The following is an 18,436-nucleotide window of genomic DNA, read 5'->3' on the forward strand; positions in this document are numbered from 1 at the left end:
CCTCTTCTTCCAAACAGCTGTCTGAGCTCATGGCTTTTTCCTTTATTAAAAATTAAAACCATAGAATTCATGAAGGAAAACACAAAAGCCAGAAGCTGTAGTTTTAGGAAACATCTCATGCTTTTAACCCCGTCATAGTTTGTCAACCATGAGAAATGCACATTTGGAAGCTGCAAAGATTTCTAATTCTGTGCAAATTATGCTACGTTGAATATCCTTGTGCTGAGTTGGATGTAGTTTTGTGATTGAAATACTTTAAAGGAAGTGGAAAACACTGATCTAATATGTATGTATGTATGTATATATGTATGTATGTATGTATGTATGTATATATGTATGCATGTATAACTCTGTTTTTCAATCAAAGTGAGTGCTTAGATCTCAAGGCTTAAGAAGAAGCTTTTCCAGTGGAGGAACCTCTCCGTTTTGCTCTTGGCAGTGTTTCTTACATGGCCATTTGAACACCTAGGATTGCATACAATTGAGTAGATGATAATAATGGATAAGCTTTGCACAACCCTCAGTATCAATTTTTACATAATTTTTATGTAAATACTTGTGCAAGTAGTTTTTATACTGTATATTACTTCAATTATATCAGCAATATATTTAACAATGTTTCATTACAATTTCTATTATTATGTCATACACAGTTTATGAAGACATAAACCTCATATTGGCATTCCAATGAGGAAAAAAAGATGTCTTTAAGTCAAACTTTAAGATAAATATGTTGCAACTGCTTAACTTCTCCACCCAATGAAAATCAATCTCCATCATTGCAGCTGCAGGATTAATGTCTTGTACTTGTGATTTAAGAGCATTTGTGGGACACCTTGAATCAGTGCATTTGGTTACAATGGGCAGTCAAGAGCAACAACGGTTAGTGTGTTCTGTAAATAGAGGTTATAAGAAATACCTAAATGAACTTGCACTCAAATACAGTGTTTCCTTGTGCTCCTAAATAAGAAACACCCTGGCCAGTTTAGCCAAATCAAGATAGAATACCTCTGGATGGGCTAAGTGTCAGAGGAATGTGTCAGAGGTGAGCAAAGGCAAGATAAAAAGTGATCAGCTTTAATAAACTGACAGAGGAAAAAAGAGAAGTGACAAGTATAAATTGCCAAGAAAAGAGAGAAAGAGAGGATGTGCTCTGTGCATCTGATTGGAAGTCACAGAAGGACCCCTTCTATGAGGCTGCCCTATGAAAGGAGAGCCCTTCACTTTTTTAATATGATAAAAAGCTTGACAAATCTAAGCACTTTTATTTTTCCATTTGAGTAGTGAGGTATATCTCAAATTATTCATAGATGAGGTTCTTCAGATATTTTTTAACACTCTGATCTTATTATCCTTCTGCATTGCAAACAGCAGTTTTTCTATAAAAGGATTCATTGGCAGTTTAAAGATACCAGTGAGATACTTAGACACAGCACATTACTGATCACCTCATTATTGCTGAATTACCCACCTGTTGTAGGGTGGAAGAAAAATAGCCTGAGTTACACTGTGGCCTGCTGAAGAACAGGCTCTTAGTGTGAAACCCACAATAAACCACACTTCAGTTCAATTCCTAAGGTTACTCAATCAATCAAATACTGCCCTCAAAACAGGGAATCCAATTTCTAAACAAACAGGTATTTGTGGTAGTTTGATAAGAGGGATGTGGCACCATGCTACAGCACTCCTGAACAGATAGGAAGCCCCTTAAAATTACTGTAATTGAAGCAGCAGCAGCAAGTTTTGAAAATAACACTAGAGTAAGTTTATCCTCTGGGGATAAATTCACTAAGGTAATCATTGAGTTTAGTGGGTTATTAGAAAAGGACATAAAATATTTTCATATATAGTGCTTCATTCTAAGCGTAGAGAATCAGCAAAATAAAACCAATTGTGAGTGTACTGTCAACTGCAGTGTGACAGCACTGAAGTCAATGGGAGAGAATATTTTTTCTGTTTATTACTGAAAATTATCAAAAAATCATCAGCTAACCCCACACCATTATTGAAGTTGACATCAGTTAATTCACTTATCCATATACCACAGATCACTGCTTTTCAGTACCAGTTTTGGAGACATTCTTTTCATGGGAATGAGAAAGGAAGAAAATGACATGAAAAAGATTAATAATATTTAAAATATTTCCACAGTTTTGCAAGAGAAAAAATTAATTTCTGTTCTGTCTTGAATAGCTACATTCCAACATGCTTCTTGAAATTTGAAATACCTGTTTAAATGTTCGAGGAAATTTATCTAGTGAGTATAAATTCTCTCATGGTGCAGAAAGTGTAGCATGGCTCTGTGACTAGCGTAAACATTCACTTTGAAATATCTGTGACAGTTTAAACACATTACTTCTCCTTAGCTTTCTAGTAGAGCCTTTTGTAGGAGCCACTCACATGCTCCAATGCAAAGTTGTGTCTGTGTAAGAACAAATTTTATGTGGCTGCCCGAAGGGCCTTAAGGCACACCTGTGTTTTCAGGCCAGAGAGAGATCGTGAGTGTTCAAGGGGCAGGGAGTGGGGAGTGGGGGCCACCAGCAGAAGGGCAACTGCAAATATAGAGTTCTACAAGATGATGAACTGCTGTAACAAATGATTAGCCACCATAGCCATTTTCACTGCGTGGCCTGTGAGCCCATTGCTACCATTGCAGTGGTGAGAAAGGAGTATGGGGTTTGTATACTGAACAGGATCAAAAATGGAGAGTACTTCACAGCTCACACTGCTTTCCCAGGTTCAAGAAATGCTTATCCATATGAAAAAAGATGCTGGAGGCAATTCAGAATTTCATTTTCCTATTGGATTAATGCTGGCATTATTTTTAGTGGCATGAGGATCAGAATGGCTTCCTTCAGAAATTCCAAATAACACAAAGCTCCTCAGAAAATGTGTGGGTTTAGCGCTGCCTTGAAATTTTTGGTGGACCCCTGATTCACAAGATGGAGTTTATTCGGTAGATTCTAATCAGAATCTATCTTATATTTAGAGTAAGAGTAGATGTGGGAAAAGTATATTCTAGCCATTGCATATTTAGAAAAAAAATTGCTTGTGTCTATATTAAAGTATTGCACCCGTACCACAAAAATAAATAATGTCACAAGGCTGACACCATGAGACAGTGAATATTAAAAAAGCAGAGGATATTTTTGTATTCTTTAATACTTTCACAAAAGATGAGTGGTTTGTCTGCTTTCAAGTATGGTAAATCCCCTTCAGCCCTGGTCCACAGCTGACTCACATAGCCATAGTAAAGGTACTGTGTATGAGAGGCATGGACAATGCCCAGATGAGCTGTCACAGAAAACAGACATTCTGCAGCTGTGATCTTTTGAGCATCTGCCTGACTAGAAATAAATTTAGTTCTGATCTTTCATTTTAAGCAAAATCTACAGTTTTTCCCCCAGTGCCTTGCACAACTGGTAAAGTGCTAGCAATGGTGCATTGCAGCATACAGAAGTGTTTTCCTCACTGAAGTGGACCAAAAAAGGCTCTAAGAGTAGGGCTTTGTGTCACTCAACTATCAATCCTCACAGAGATGAGAAACATGGGGAAAAATAGGACAAGAAAGTTGTGAAAATCCAGACTTCATGAAGAATTCCAAAGATATAACATTGTTTTGGATTGTCACAGCAATCTACTATTTTTTGGTTTCCATCTCCCATTCTCGTAGAATCAGTAAGAGTATGTACCATTTAGGATAAGGTTTATTTATATTATGAGTGTTTAAGGTTCACAGTATAATGGCACTCTGATATCAAAATGGGGCCACTAGATGGTACTGCAATATAATTAATAAATATTTAAAATTAATCTCATAAATATATATTTGGATATTTTTCTGCAATGTCTTGGCTATAATGTCTGAAAGACTTGCAGAAATATTCATGGCACTGCCTTTAGATATTCAGGAAAGTCTTCATGTAACTATAATAAATGCAGCTTTAAGGTACATGCTAAAGTGCATGCTTCCCAATCTTAATAGTATAACTAAGGTACTCAATATATATGTAAACACACACATAAGGAAATCATCATGGAATTACCATCTAACCAGTCACTGGTTATTTTGATGTGTTCCTGTATTCAGTGCAAAGCTATTGAATTGTGGGAAAAATGAGCATAAATAAATCAACAGGAAGATGTATGTTTATTCATAAACTCAATGTAAAATATGTCCCAGGATTTTAAAAAATAAAACTGTTACAATTAGCAAAATATATACAATCACATTTCATATTTTTCTATATTTTGAATGATTTGCTATCACAATTTACTTCACCATTAAAAAGATGAAAAATTCCACTTTTATCTAAATGCATTCCACCATATGCTATGTCTACAGTATTAAAGAGATTACATTTTATAATCAGTTATTTTCCAGCTGGTAAAGATCTTGAGGTTTAAAAATTGCTGCAGAACTAAATTTTCTGAAACTATAAGCATGCTTAATAGTATCTACCCATGAAACTACCCCCTGAATAACCTAACACTGCTGGTTGCCAGCACTATTTTCAATTTTCATCTGTTAGATATATGATCAAGCATGTCAAATGTGCCCTAAGTAATAGAAGTGAGAAAATAAAATCATTTACTTTAAACATTCTGATAGCTATTTATCTGAAAACCCTGGTCAGATTTACTGCTCAAAGGCATTTACCTACAAAGTTAACCAGATGCTTTGAGTTGAAAACTAATTTAATTTCTCTGTTATCTTAACAGGACATCTGTTAAAACAACATCCAAAGAAGGTAATATGTTCAAAATTAACCATCCTGCAGGTTGTGTTATAAGAGTATGTATGACATTGACATTTAACTGCTAATGACCACTGCTTTACAAAAGTAATTAGCAAATATGGAATCAAAGCAGAATAACCAATAATACCAATGGACACAAATTAATGTAGAATGAATGCATAACTCGTGTAATTTCAATCTTTTTTGCCAAGTTCATTGCTTTGTTACAACTGAGTTATGCTGCAGATGAATTACCCTTTTGTTTCGTTCTTTCCTAGCTTCATCTATGTATGAAGCCCTCCCTTTAAAATCAGAGCATATTAGCTGCATAAAGTGTTCAGCACTCATAGCCAGCATGTTTTTTAAGCAGCATGAGTGACAAGCTATGCAAATCATATCCTGAAGTAATTTGCATTATTGCAGTTAATTTGCATATGGATATAAACTGGATTTCAGAGCAACTAGGTATCAATCCAAGCAGTGGTATGTGAAAGTCAGATGCATAGGTGGATGTGTGCTTGCCAAGGTTGGGATATTCAAATGGAAAAATACTACTTACTACAAGGTGTATTTCTGGCTGGTCCTTATAATTTTGGGCAATAAATTGGTAGGGACAAGTGGGAACAGTTGGAGGAAAAATAGGTTCCATATTTCCTCCCACCCCCCCATATTTCCTCCCATCCTCTCATTTTGTTTCCACCAGCAATCTCTACTGGTGCTAATTTGCTGACAGGAGGTGCTATGACCATTGCTGCCTCTTCCTCTTCTCATTAGAATAACCCAATGGAAAAGGATAAGAAAAAGAATGGGCTGCCCTACAGTGCCCAAGAGTCAGCTATATCTGCCTAATCCTGGACTAACATCTCAGATCAACAAGGCAAAGGAGGATTTCTCAGTGATGAAAAGTTGCTAATGGATGAGCATCATTTGTAGGCGGATTTCTAAACTGCTCATTTCCTTCTTGAGATCATTTTCATCAGCTGCTCTCTCACAGTGCAGGTTGCTGGCTGGCTCTGGCTGGAGGCAGGAGAACTGATGGTTGCATCCCAAAGTCCCTTCTGGCTTTACTTTACTATGAACCATGGCCATGAGTATGTAAACACTGACTTTAACCAGAGTGCACATTGGCAGCTGGACAAGATTTCTTACATTTGTCTTTATTCCTGTGATTTCATGATATAGAAAACAGACTAGCTTGCACTCCAGCTACAGAGTGGGCAGTACTTGCTGATAATGAAATAGCAGGAAACTCTCTCACTAAATCTTCATTCCTCCAGCTTTGCAGAGCTGACTCTCTCCCCAAGGCTATTCCCCAAAAATGCCATGATACTAACTTCCTACTGCTCCCCAGCAGTTACTTGGGAGCCTTCACCAAGCTTTGGTTAATCCTCCTGATTCGCTTACCTCAGCAGGAATAGGGAAGAGTTACATATTTGCAGCATTTTACTAGACTGCAGGGTTTATACACAAGATTGTCAGTAGTTTGTTAAATACAATATAAGGAAACAAATATTAGCATAAGTGGAATTGTCTTTGAACTAAAGGACTCTAATTATTTTTGAATGTGTTACTACTTTTTCCAAACACGGACAACCTATATACATAAGATACTATACAGCTTTACATATGTGCAAAGACCCTTCATTTTTCTCCCATAGTAAGGCAAAAGTGTGAAACGTGAACTGATTGATTATTTATTACAAGACAACTAGCATTTTTCTTGTGAAGTGCAACAAAATATCTGTGGTTAGAAAATAGGAAGTCAACTACAGAAAGAACAAATAGGAAACTGAAATACTCAGCTTCACTTAAAAGCCTAAAGGGAATGTTAGAAAAGGCAGAACATGACTCTTCTAGAGGCACACAGTGAAAGAACAAGAGACAATGCCACAAATTGCAGTCATGGAAATTTCAGCAGCATATCAAGAAAAAATTTTTTACAACGAGAATGGTTAAGAAATAGAGAAGTTGTGAAACTTCCATCCTTGAAGACTTCCAAAACTCGACTGGCTAAAACTCTGGGCAACACGATAGAACTTTTAAGTTGGTGCTGCTCTGAGCAGGAGACAGGATTAAGTGACCTTGAGAGGCTCTTCCAGCATAAATAAGTCTGTGATTTTGTAAATCTAAGTTACCTTATATTTCCAGCTATTTGTGGTGGGTAGGAGAGAAAGTGTTCAGAAACCTTTTATTTCCCTTAAAACTTCTGGCAGAAAACAACCTGATTACACATTTTCCTTTATGTTTACATTTTAATAACTACAGAAAATTCAGTTCTTTGCATTATATTTAACAATTTCAATTTTAAGTAAGTGCATATTTTAAACTTATTCTTTCATGTTCCCACTGTTGCAGTACAGGGCAATGTAGGAAAGGAAGTAACATGATTTGAATGCAATTTTTTTGGTTTTTTTTGTTAAGAACAGTTGCTTGGACCTGTATAATGAATAATGAGGAACCACCGTTTGACTACACCCAGTGATCTATGTAGCTACATACACAATATCACTTCTCTGCTTAGACAACTTAGGTGCCAGAGTTCTGTACCTAACATTTTATATTCTTATTCTACATGTTTTCAGATCAGAACTGAACTGCAGGATTTACATTTATATTGTTATTAAGCTTCTTCTGACAGCTGCAGTATATGGAGTAAGATGCAGTATGGAAGCCTCACTCAACTGCCTAAACTTCATCTCTGAAACAGGCTATGTGGTACAGAGATTAAAGAAAAATACACAGTTGTGACTTCATCATTAAAAGGTATGTAAAAATGAATATAGAAGAGAGCTAAATCATGCTAAGTCAAGCAATCTTAATTCTGGCATTTCTTGATATCAGACTGTTTGACTTTCAAACATCTAATTTTTGTGTAAAAAATATGTAAGTACAACCTAATGATTTAATATAGTAAACATAACTTTTTTTCCATAAATAAGGAAGACATCAGGAATGCCATAAAAATAGAAACTAAGTCAATTTTGACAGTTAAAAGGAGCTTTTCAGATGCGTACTTTTGATTGTATTCACACAGTACTGTGGGGACTATGGTGAAGTGATTACAGAGCTCAGCCGGGCAACAGTGAGAGGAGAATTCTTGGATCTGGTCACACAAATAGAGCTGAATGCAGAGAGAACCAGAAGTTCTGACTCAAGGATGGGGCCCTGTGCAGGAAAGGCTGCTTTGGACCCTGAGGCCCAGCAGATCCCCCTTGTCCAGCACCCCAAACCCAGCCTCTGCCTTGAGCTCCAGCAGCTGACAGCAATAGTCTCCACTCCCACGCTTGTGATGGCACCAGTGCAACTTCAGGAAAGGGTTTCTTGCAGCAAAAACTGTTTACTCATTTCAAAACTAAAAATGGGAGTATGATAGTTCTTATTCTGCTTATTTTCTGCTTGTGGTATCATTAGACATCATTAGGGGAAGCTTCCAAATGCCTTGAATCAGGAGTGCTGTTCTTAATCACATGAGCATTTTCTGCTGTTCTGAGATAGATGAATTCATCTCCTTGTCTACTTTCCTGGGTTTAAAAAAAAATCACAGGAATATTACATTTTCTCAGAAATGCTTTCTATTATGTTTTCCTTTTTTGGTTTATTTTTTGTTTCACTAGTGTACTTCAGATGCACCTCATTCAAGATAAGAGGCTATGCTTTTCATGTGCTACATTTGGTTAGCCACAGGCCAAAATAAATACTACCAGTCCTGACACCTTAAAGTCCCACTTATAGAGAGTATGGCAGTCGCCAGTAAGCAAAACAACACACAAACTAATTAAATATTTTTGAAGAATAATACTGAAAAGGAAGCCTGTGAAGTGGGTTTTCTAAGCATTTATTCACAGATCACATAAAAATCAAGGTTAAGAACAAGTGATTGTACTTCCTCTTTGTTACAAACCATACTTACAAAGCCATAAATATTCCATCTTGCTGTGATAGAGTTTCAGCAAAAATAACTGTGCCTCAAGGACAGAAAATACTTGGTGTGACACCATTTTTTCACAAGATATCTATGATTGTAAAGGTGTATAATGCAAACAAATTTACATGGACGTTCACAAATAGTCCTTGAATCTCCTCAGTCTCTTTAGAGATGCTTATCCCATTGTTCTGAAAATTTCTGAGTCTTTACAGACCTGTTTCAGCATAATAAGGAGGAGCTGTAAAAATGTCATGACCTCCACCCCCACAAGTAAAATAAGTATATTAACAATTGAAATATGTCCTCTCCATTTTCTCAGCAGGTGATGATGGAAAAATTGTTGTACACATAGAATAAAAGCTTTCTTAAAACTTTGGAAAAAAACCCCTTGCCTTCTCTTTATTTTATTTTGTAGCAAGCTATAAATGATACATATAAAAATAAACTATACCAATCTGAACTGTTATTAGGCTGCAATTTTAACCTATTAATTCTTAAAGCCATGCTGCACAGGCAGCAAAAAAAAAAAAAAATTTGCATTCAAATCATGTTACTTCCTTTCCTATATTGCCCTGTACTGCAACAGTGGGAACATGGTTTATAATCTCAGAGGCATCCCTATGGTGCTTGCTTAAAGGTTGGTTTTTATTCTCTATTTAGAACTAGTTCAGGCCCAGAGCTTTTCTCAAGATTCTACATACAATTTCAAACAAAGAAAATACCCAGGTTTATCACCACAGATTTAAAATTGCAGTTATTCCCAGATGAAAATATAAATAATAAATAAGATTCACTGCAAGATTTATGAGCAGGCCTGAGAAACATTACACTTGAAATGATCTATTCTGTAAGATGCCTACATGTGTAAAACAGCCAGAGCCTCTGAAGGATCTAGAATGAGGGGATATGTTGTATCAACCTGAACAGTGGGGTATCTTTGCATTGGATGTATATTTTCAAGCATTAGATCTAGAATATTTCCCATATGGGGAAATCTTGACATAGCATTTGAGTTGAAAAGGAGAGGAGAATGATGACCCACATGTGAATTAGATCTTTTGTAGATAATGAGTTGATCTCTCCACCATTTTTTAAAATCCATTTTTCTCTGAACTTTTCCTTTTCTCCCTCTCTTTACCAATTCTGGTGCTCTGAAAGCCAGTTGAAGTGGAAAGAATATACTCTACTGGGTATTTCAGGGCAGATCATATCACTGGAGCAAATAATACCTCTAGAGACCAAAAAAAAGATTAAACTGCATTCAAATATAGACCTGAACTAGATGATGACTTCAGAAAAAATAATTTCAAGGTTTAGGTACTATTTGTGGCCTATTTTATTTCCAACTAGCACTTACCTGTGTCCTTACCCTGTTTTTATACCCACTGCTCAAGCAGCTACTTCTCCTTCCTCCATTTTTCTCACCCCCATTCACTTCCTGAGGCAGGATAAGCATCCCAACATTTACAAGTTTAGGAATGCAGGTGGCTGAAACAAGCAGATGGAAAGAGGGTGGATTGGGTAGAGTATGATTGTACAACAGGTGCCAGGTTTGTTATACATCTTAGTTCTCCTGGCAACAAAGAAAGAATTTTGACCAAATAAAGGATAATATATGCAAGTCCTTTTATTTGCTATGTTTTTGCCAAGCTTTTAAGGAGATTTGGTGTGTCTGAAAGTATAAAACCAGGAAAGGGTAACGTTTTACCTGCAGAAAATTGCTTTACACCCTCAGGAAATGAAATTTTGATCCTTTTGAAGTCAGCATCTTTGAAGAAACAGAATACATGGGGATGACACACCTTGTCTCTAGTAGTTTTTGTACTTTGGGGGTGATTTGAAAGAAACAACATGCAAGGATGTATCTCTGCCTCATTTATTCTTCCTATAATTGTGTTTAACCTTCTGCATAAAAAGGTATCAGTAACTCACAAAGGATCAGAGGATTACATCTGTAACTCACCGTTGGGCTAAACTCCCTATAATCAGGAAAAAAATGAAGATCTAAGTCAAGAAGACAATGTGATGTGTTCGACACGAGGGATTCTCCCTGATGGTCAGTTCATGGTACTGTGAGCATAATTCAGCAATAACTAGACTCAATTGGAGCATATTACCCTAAAAATAATTGTTGCCACTGCTAATCTTTTATCTCACAAATTCCCAGCTTTCTAGGAACACCTTGGAAAGTAGGAGTGCTGGTATGAGGCCAATAGCAACTGCCACTTTATGCATTATCACACTGTCAATAAAACTCTATAAATACGTAATTCTTAGGAAAATATATTTTTACTATAGATTTTTACTATGTATAAGTGTTCAAGGAAAAATTCATACCAGAAGCCTAAACTTTAAAAACACTGATGAAGCCAAATGGCAACCTCTTCTGGCACCTAATTTACATCTTTAATTTAATGAAAAAGTCCTTGTTTTACAACTATTATACTATGTATAAGACCCCTGAAAGGAATCCAGCTAAGTAACTGCAAGCTAAAAGGTACAATAAATACTTGTTTGCTCCTGAGATGGCAATGTTTTTTATTCATGAAACCATTAATTAATGTCTCTCACATGGGTGGAATTTGCATTGCTGGGCTACTGAGTGGGACAAAAAGAGGTAATTTTCTTTTAAAGAATATATGCAATTATTGCTGTGGGCATCAGAGTGTATACACTCATTACTGTCTGGTTTAAAAGTTTCTAACATACCCAGAATATTCCAAATTTACATCATACTACAACATTCATTTAGGTAACACTAAAAGAATGAGTACAACAGAGCACAGCCTGGGGCATGTTAACAAAGAGTTGATGGCTTAAACATATCCAGCTACCTTTGAAAGGTCTCCAGCCTCCAAATAGAAGCAGATAACGAACACGTTCCATGTAACCCAAAGGATCAGCCAGACAGCATACTGTAGGGAGGAAGAGAGAAACACAGAATTAGCAATTCCACTCTCAGCTGAAGTAAATTTAGTTCATTAGCTCAATCTGAGACAAAACCAGATTATAAGTATGGTGCCTATGAAAAAAAATGTTACACATAAGAGAGAATTACAAATAAATTCTTCCCTTTCCCTGACAGGGTCTAGTGACCTAGTGAGTAGTCAGTCCCAGCAGAAAACCTGCATCTCAGCAAACAGTTGATAAATCTGACATTTAAATTTGAGACTAATCTCTATCTCTTTCATTGTTCAAATGGGTAATGCTACAATAAAGAGGTGTGTAATATCAATTATATTAGTTATTAATAGTATTTATAATGTAATTGTATTAATTATATTAGAAGTGCAGACCTGATCATTCAACTATAACTTACTAAATAACACCCTAATTGAACTAGCCCTGGATTTTTTTAACACTTCAGATTTAGTCTCAAGAAACCAAGCATATAAAACCTAAATAAAATCTATCTGTCTATCTACCTACCTACCTACCTACCTACCTACCTACCTATCTTTTGCAGTATTTCTACAAAATATGGGAGAATTCTGTGACCTTCCAAAGCAAGGTTCATAATTATCCAACACCTTCAGGAGACAGACTGCATTTTAAATTGCCACTTTCTTTGGGGTTCTAATTTTTTTGTCTCAGAATGTATAGGAGAAGCATTCTTATTTAAGCAATATTCTGATCATTGGTAGTTGCCAAATGTCTTATTCATGTATCTGATGTGAGTAATGGAATACACTTTTTCTCTCCTGTCCACTATTCGGCTTCTGTTTTGTACTCATAAAACCTTATGCGCTAGGACTGGAAAATAAATTCTCCTGCTGCAATGTTGGAGGATCCTGTACAATAAAGGCTGACCTGCAGTTGCTAATCTTATCTGATGATTGTATTTAAGAATTTCCCTTGACAAATTATTCCGTCACCTAATAAACATCAGGATCTTCAAAGGTTTTTCTGCTGGCTGTTGTAGCCATCCTCTAGGTCCAAAAATCAATTCTGCATGTTTGTTTATTTCTTTCCGCAAGGCCTTGCATACAAGCAAAATATGACAGCAATAGGACATCATTCCCTACCTGGTATAGCTGAGAGCTGCTTTCTCCTTCTATATCACCACCCCACTTCTCACAGGTATCTACAGACTTACTTTTCATGATAAACAGCTGTTTGTCATGACAATATCTTTCTCTTCTTTTACTAACAACATATGCAGGATTCTTCATGTATTCCCCTTGCAAGTGATGTTCTGCATTACACTGTCTATTATTCAACATGCCATTTTCAACCTAATCTACAAGCTACTGTGAAAATAAAACAATTCTGCCATTTCCCAGAATTTAAATGAGACTATACCCAATATCACCAAAATTTAGACCTGTTTAAGTTTCTTTCTTTTATAGATAACAAAATAATTTCCAGCCAGCCTAGCTATTAGTTGGACCATGGTCAGATTTTAAAAAGTTATGATAAAAATAGTTTTGATTTAATGGAAGCTAACACAGCTATAAATGCTTGAATTGCTTTATACAGAAGTGATTTCAAGTAATTTAAAGCATACAGATTACGTATACTTTATAGGTCAGCTCTTTCTGGTCACAGATGACAGATTTATTTAGGTCAGGAGAACTCTCTGGAGGTCACCTGGTCCAATCTCTGCTTAAAACACAACCAGCATGGATCAAGTTTTGAAGGGATTTATCCAGTTGAGGTCAGAATATCTCTGGATATGACCCAGCTAATCCACATCTACACTTTGAATGCAGGCTGCTAATAAAACTTTGAAAAATAGGAACCTTGTTCAGCTGGAGAGTCTTAACAAACTCATTTTTTTTAAACAAAACTTTGAGACATTGAAGAGACATTGAGACATATAAAGCATTTCATTTTCCTGTAACTTTCTCACAGTATACCCCTCTTCATATGTAACATGGAGGTTTATAATTACAAAATAGAGAAGAAAACATCAATTTAGATTCAAAAACCCTAATTTGGCTTTGTTAACCAACTTTGCAGCATTTTTACTTGTTGGGTTTTGCCAATTATTGTAATACTGTAATGTTATATATTCTTGTGTAGATCATAAAAACACTCCTTCTGACATGTGAAGATAACTGGATTCCTTATAGTGAAAATTCTAAACACTGCACTTAGGTTGGTTTCTTAAAGAAACAAAATGTGCAATTTCTGTTTCCTTGAAAAATTTTTGTGCTACAGAAAAATTCTAAGCAAATTGGACAAAAGAATACGAGAAGATTGGAAGATACTTTTCCCACAAAGGTTTCAGGAAAATGGGCATACAAATGGGAATAGAAACTATGAAGTCCTTATACAGAGAAGGACTTACAAAATCATCATTTATCAGTCAACGAGAAGGGGGAAAATATGGGAGAGAGACACTGGAAACCAGGTTTCATTAGGTCAGCTGTTCATAGCACAACATCTACCATTGGATGTAAGCAACAGTGATTAAAAAGCTCAACGTGCACAGGACATTCAACAGAACACTCCAAGGAACTTTGCAACTGCTTGTGCCAGCAGAGAACCTTATTATATGAAAAAACAAAACTTTTCTTTTTTACTGCTAATTTATCACCAAAAAATGGACACATTTTTCTGCCATTTATAGAAACTCATTTAACAAGAATGTCTCGTTATTGGACTACAGATAAGACTAAAAGTGTCTTGTAAAAGTATGTTTTAAACTTCTTCCTTTTGAAATGTTGTATTAAGTGCTTGTTACCTGAATTCGATGGATAAACACTGAGTTTAGTTGCCTTGAAATAAAAGGATGTTTCTGCTCCCCATTGCTTCTTATTTCAAAGGTTTCAGATGTAGCTCATCTCTTATCTCTGCATCACATCCAGTCATAAATGCCTCTTGTTTTCTATGTGCTTCAGCAAATTGTTGAAGAAATTCAGCACTGAAGGTCTGTGACAGTGAACAAATCCTCCTGACACTCTCTATTATATGTATCTAATTAGAAGCACATTTTATAAGAGGCTATAGCTGTATTTTTTTCTTATACGTGGGAGTTCAAGTCAGCTGCATTATCTGACAGAGGCTACAGCAATCACATAACAGCAAGACAAGAACTTTGATGAATACACACTTGACCAAGCAGGAGATACTAAGAGGGGCACAGCAGTGACAATGAAGCTTATTATTTTTATGGAGATCCACACTGGAAAGAGGTTTAACTAGGTTAAGGCTGAAGACTTGAATGGTAAACATGAATTTATAATCCTCTGCAAAGAATTTTCAGAAGAATCAGGTATTTCATGATTTATTGATGCTGTGTAGATACATTCACTGTGAACCATCACAAATGAATATAGGATGTTTTATTTTTCTTGGGGAATGGAAAACTAAGATATTAAAATACCTGTACCACTACTCAGAACCTATACATTTCTCTTCACACTTCTGTCAAAGTTGGCTAAGTCACATTATCTCCAATTTACTAACAGGGAAATTGGAGGTCAAAGAAATTAAATCACTTCACTTAATACCTAAGCCAAATGGAAAAATGATCACAAGGGCACAAGAAGCAAATGTTCAGGTAGGCCACAACTGCCTTTGATATAAACACGGTCAGCAGAACTCACACCTAATACTCTTGTCACTCTTTGCCTGAAGGAGAAATATGTCCCCTACCTTTCGAGCATAAATAGTCAGGAACTCTGATAGCTATGAGTCTTTTAAATTAAATAATTAATTTTTTTCCAAAGAACTTTACATGGCATTTCTCTTGCTTCCAAATTCTTTTCTGATATGTGAGTCAGTTACAAACACATTTGTCTGGGGGATACAAGGGCTGAGACCTACATTGTGGAAATTCAAAGCAATGGAATTGTCCTTGTCATTAACGATTTGCTATTTATTTTATTTTTTTTTTTAGAAATCTACAAAATTTTAGTTTCAGATTCTTCCAAATCTGAAAATATTCCCCAAGATCCTTCTATGCTACATTCAGGAAAAAGAAACTGAAGGATTTTCTAATATTATAATTAGTACATTTACCACAGTCATTAAATATGTGATTATTTATGCTATCTGTACAACAATACTTGAGTTGTTCAAAGATTACTTAGAGTCCAGCATATCTGGGAAGAACATGATTTTCCAGTAATGCAGTAAGAACTGTTTACGATGTAATTATCTTTGTTTCTAAAATTATTTTCCCCTAATTTCCCCAGCCTATGAAGATAATATCACTTAGAAATACAATTTTCAAACCTATCTCTTCCCCAGCAAATATGACAAAAAGTGAAATTCTGAATACTTGGCAACCATATGCTACCTCTGCCCGTTGTTTCCATATGGCTGGAACTGATAGAATCCCCTCAATTCCCCTGTGAGAAGTCCATCTGAAGTAGAAACCAGAGATGGTGCCTACTAATAATTCACATGAAAGTCTTCCCTGCCCAGCAGTTATCTACAAGGCCCACTTGAAGAGAGCTCAGGGCCAAAACCAGTAGTCTTGACAGCAAATAATATTCCTGGCAGCAGAGGCCTTTGTGCAACCAGTTCAACTTCAATAAGTTTTCATTGACATTCCTGAATGTACTGGGAAGCTCTTGCAGAATGACATAATTCTCTGGATTTTTTTCATTGCTCGTTGATTGTCACAGCATGCAGCTTCTACTAGTTTTGCTTGGCTGAATTCTTCCTATCATTAAGACTTAGATATTTCTTGCTAGGTTTTTTTCATTTAATTTTAATCATGGCTACAGTATCAGAGTACAGTCCATCCTTGTGAGCATCTGCTTCTAAGCAAATATGAATTGATTCTGTAGCATCCATTTTGAGTTGCTGTAGTTTTCTGTCTCAAATTGCTATGACAGTTTAGTTTTCTTCTTGTGGTTATCAGGGAATTTTTTAACCCATTGGCATTGTGATTCCTTGACTCTTCAGTCTTTCCTCAGTCACACTTTTTTTCTATCTTCCTTTGTTCCTTCAGATAAAAAAATCAGCCTGATATTTTATTTCCTTGTCATTATACTTTAATAATTAGTGCCCTCTATCAAGACTGACTGAAAGATGCTGAACTCTCATGTGTATCAGAAGTGGTCACTACGAAACAGAAAGTTGCTGTTGGAATGGTTTTTTTTCCTCTTGAGCAATCAATGCTTGCAGATATAGAGCAAATGCTGCTTAAAATTTCTTTCCAAAGGCTTCCACGCACCCCATGGCTATGTAAAAACTTTCAAGTTCCTTGAACTCAGTTATAAACTCTGATTTTATGTTATTTATTAACTCTATTTTCCCCTTGATGTGCATGAGAAGGTGTCATAAGCATAAAAGACAGGAGGAAAGTTGAGGCACGTTCTGGTGAGGTCACATGGATAAATGGATAAAGGCACAGCCCAGGGCCCAGTATATTGATTTGAGGTGCAGTCAGCCCTCAATCCACTCATAGCCAAGGGATTCTAGCTAGAGTGGGACTCACTGGGCTTCTTCTTTCTTTTGGCTGCTTCTGTTTTGTTCCCTCTTCTTTGTGCCAGAATTATGGTGGGAACAGAGAGCACAGCAGAGATTTGCTTTTTGTTATGAAGACATAGCTTCAACTCCTTTTGCATAAATTAAGTTGAATTTCTACAGAGCACATTACTGTCAGAGTACTATCCATCTGCCCACATTTAGATGTCTGCAATGCAGATGTCCTCCTCTGAGCAGCATCTAGATTCCATTACACTCAACTCAGAGGAAAGGCACTTTCAGTTCATTTCCCAGTGTCTGACACAGATCACTCTACCCTTGCTGGTTGGAAAGCCAAGCTTTTCAGAAGGGAAATTTCCAGTGTCACAGAGCCCATTAAAAATCTTGCACTGGTGACATAAAGAATAAGATAGTAACGCTGCACTATGCAAATATATACTACTTCTTTTTCCCCACAACAACAAAAATACCAAAGTAATTTAAACATCACAAGGGTATAATAGCACTGATGGACTGGTGAAGAGACATATTCTGAGAACTACTGATGTTTATATCCTACACTTCCAGATGGTCCATTAATGCTTAAGTTTGAATAATTAATTTGTTAATTTCCTGTTAATTTGTTAATTTCCTGAATCTTGGGTTCATAGCTCTTTAGGTTTTAGTGCAAAAGACTGAGAAAAGTGGTTTTCAGTATTGCATCACATTCATTTGTCCTTCAGCTTCTAAATCAGTGTCCAACTACACCACTGAAGATATAACCCACAACACTAAATGACAAACTTCCATTCCAAGAAACCACAAACAACTCTGGAGATACATCAGCCCACTCATACAGCTTTCCTAAGGAAGATACATAACATTTTCTCAGTGTAGTCACTCTATTCTTACAAATTATAATAATAATAATAATAATAATTTATTTCAATATGATGCTAGAAGGGTGAATGGACAAAATGCAGAACTTGGTTTACATTCTAGCACTGTAGCACTGTTCAGTCAGTTACAATAGGGAGTTACAAATAGTCTGGCTCCCCACATGAAAGTACTCTGGAACTAAGAAGTTACTTTTAAAAACAAGTTTTCTTTAAAAAAAACATTCTTCTTCCAAGAGAGGAGCAAAGAAATTTTCTTCTTTTCATCTCAAATATTTTCTTATTGTCTTGGTTGGAGGTTTTTTTTTGTTTTTTGTTGTTGTTTGTTGTTTTGGTTTTGTTTTGTTTTTTGTTTGTTTCTTTGTTTTGTTTTGGGGGGCAGTTTGATGCGGATTTAGGTTTCTTGTGCATCAGTATGTTACAATTGTTGTGCTTTTTTTTTTTTGTTGTACTTAATGTATAAAGAAAGTAAGGTAAGGCAGAAATTTTAACAGGACATATTTATTTTA

General features: G+C 36.0%; 1 protein-coding gene across 2 annotated transcripts in view; it reads right to left on the minus strand.

Moving 5' to 3' along the window:
* NKAIN2 (sodium/potassium transporting ATPase interacting 2) overlaps positions 1–18,436 on the minus strand; it is a 516,773-nt gene that overhangs the window by 231,640 nt on the left and 266,697 nt on the right. For both annotated transcript variants that reach the window (XR_008483185.1, XM_054279166.1), the window contains exon 3: positions 11,499–11,579. Coding sequence is in view for 1 of the 2 variants with exons in the window: in XM_054279166.1 (XP_054135141.1) it covers positions 11,499–11,579 (81 nt within the window). In the remaining variant the exon portion in view is untranslated. The remainder of the gene's footprint in view (positions 1–11,498; positions 11,580–18,436) is intronic.

The sequence above is a fragment of the Melozone crissalis genome, unplaced genomic scaffold (genome assembly GCF_028551555.1).
Source record: "Melozone crissalis strain CALT ecotype California unplaced genomic scaffold, PUWL_Pcris_2 ptg000027l_1, whole genome shotgun sequence".
NCBI classification, from domain to species: Eukaryota; Metazoa; Chordata; class Aves; order Passeriformes; family Passerellidae; genus Melozone; species Melozone crissalis.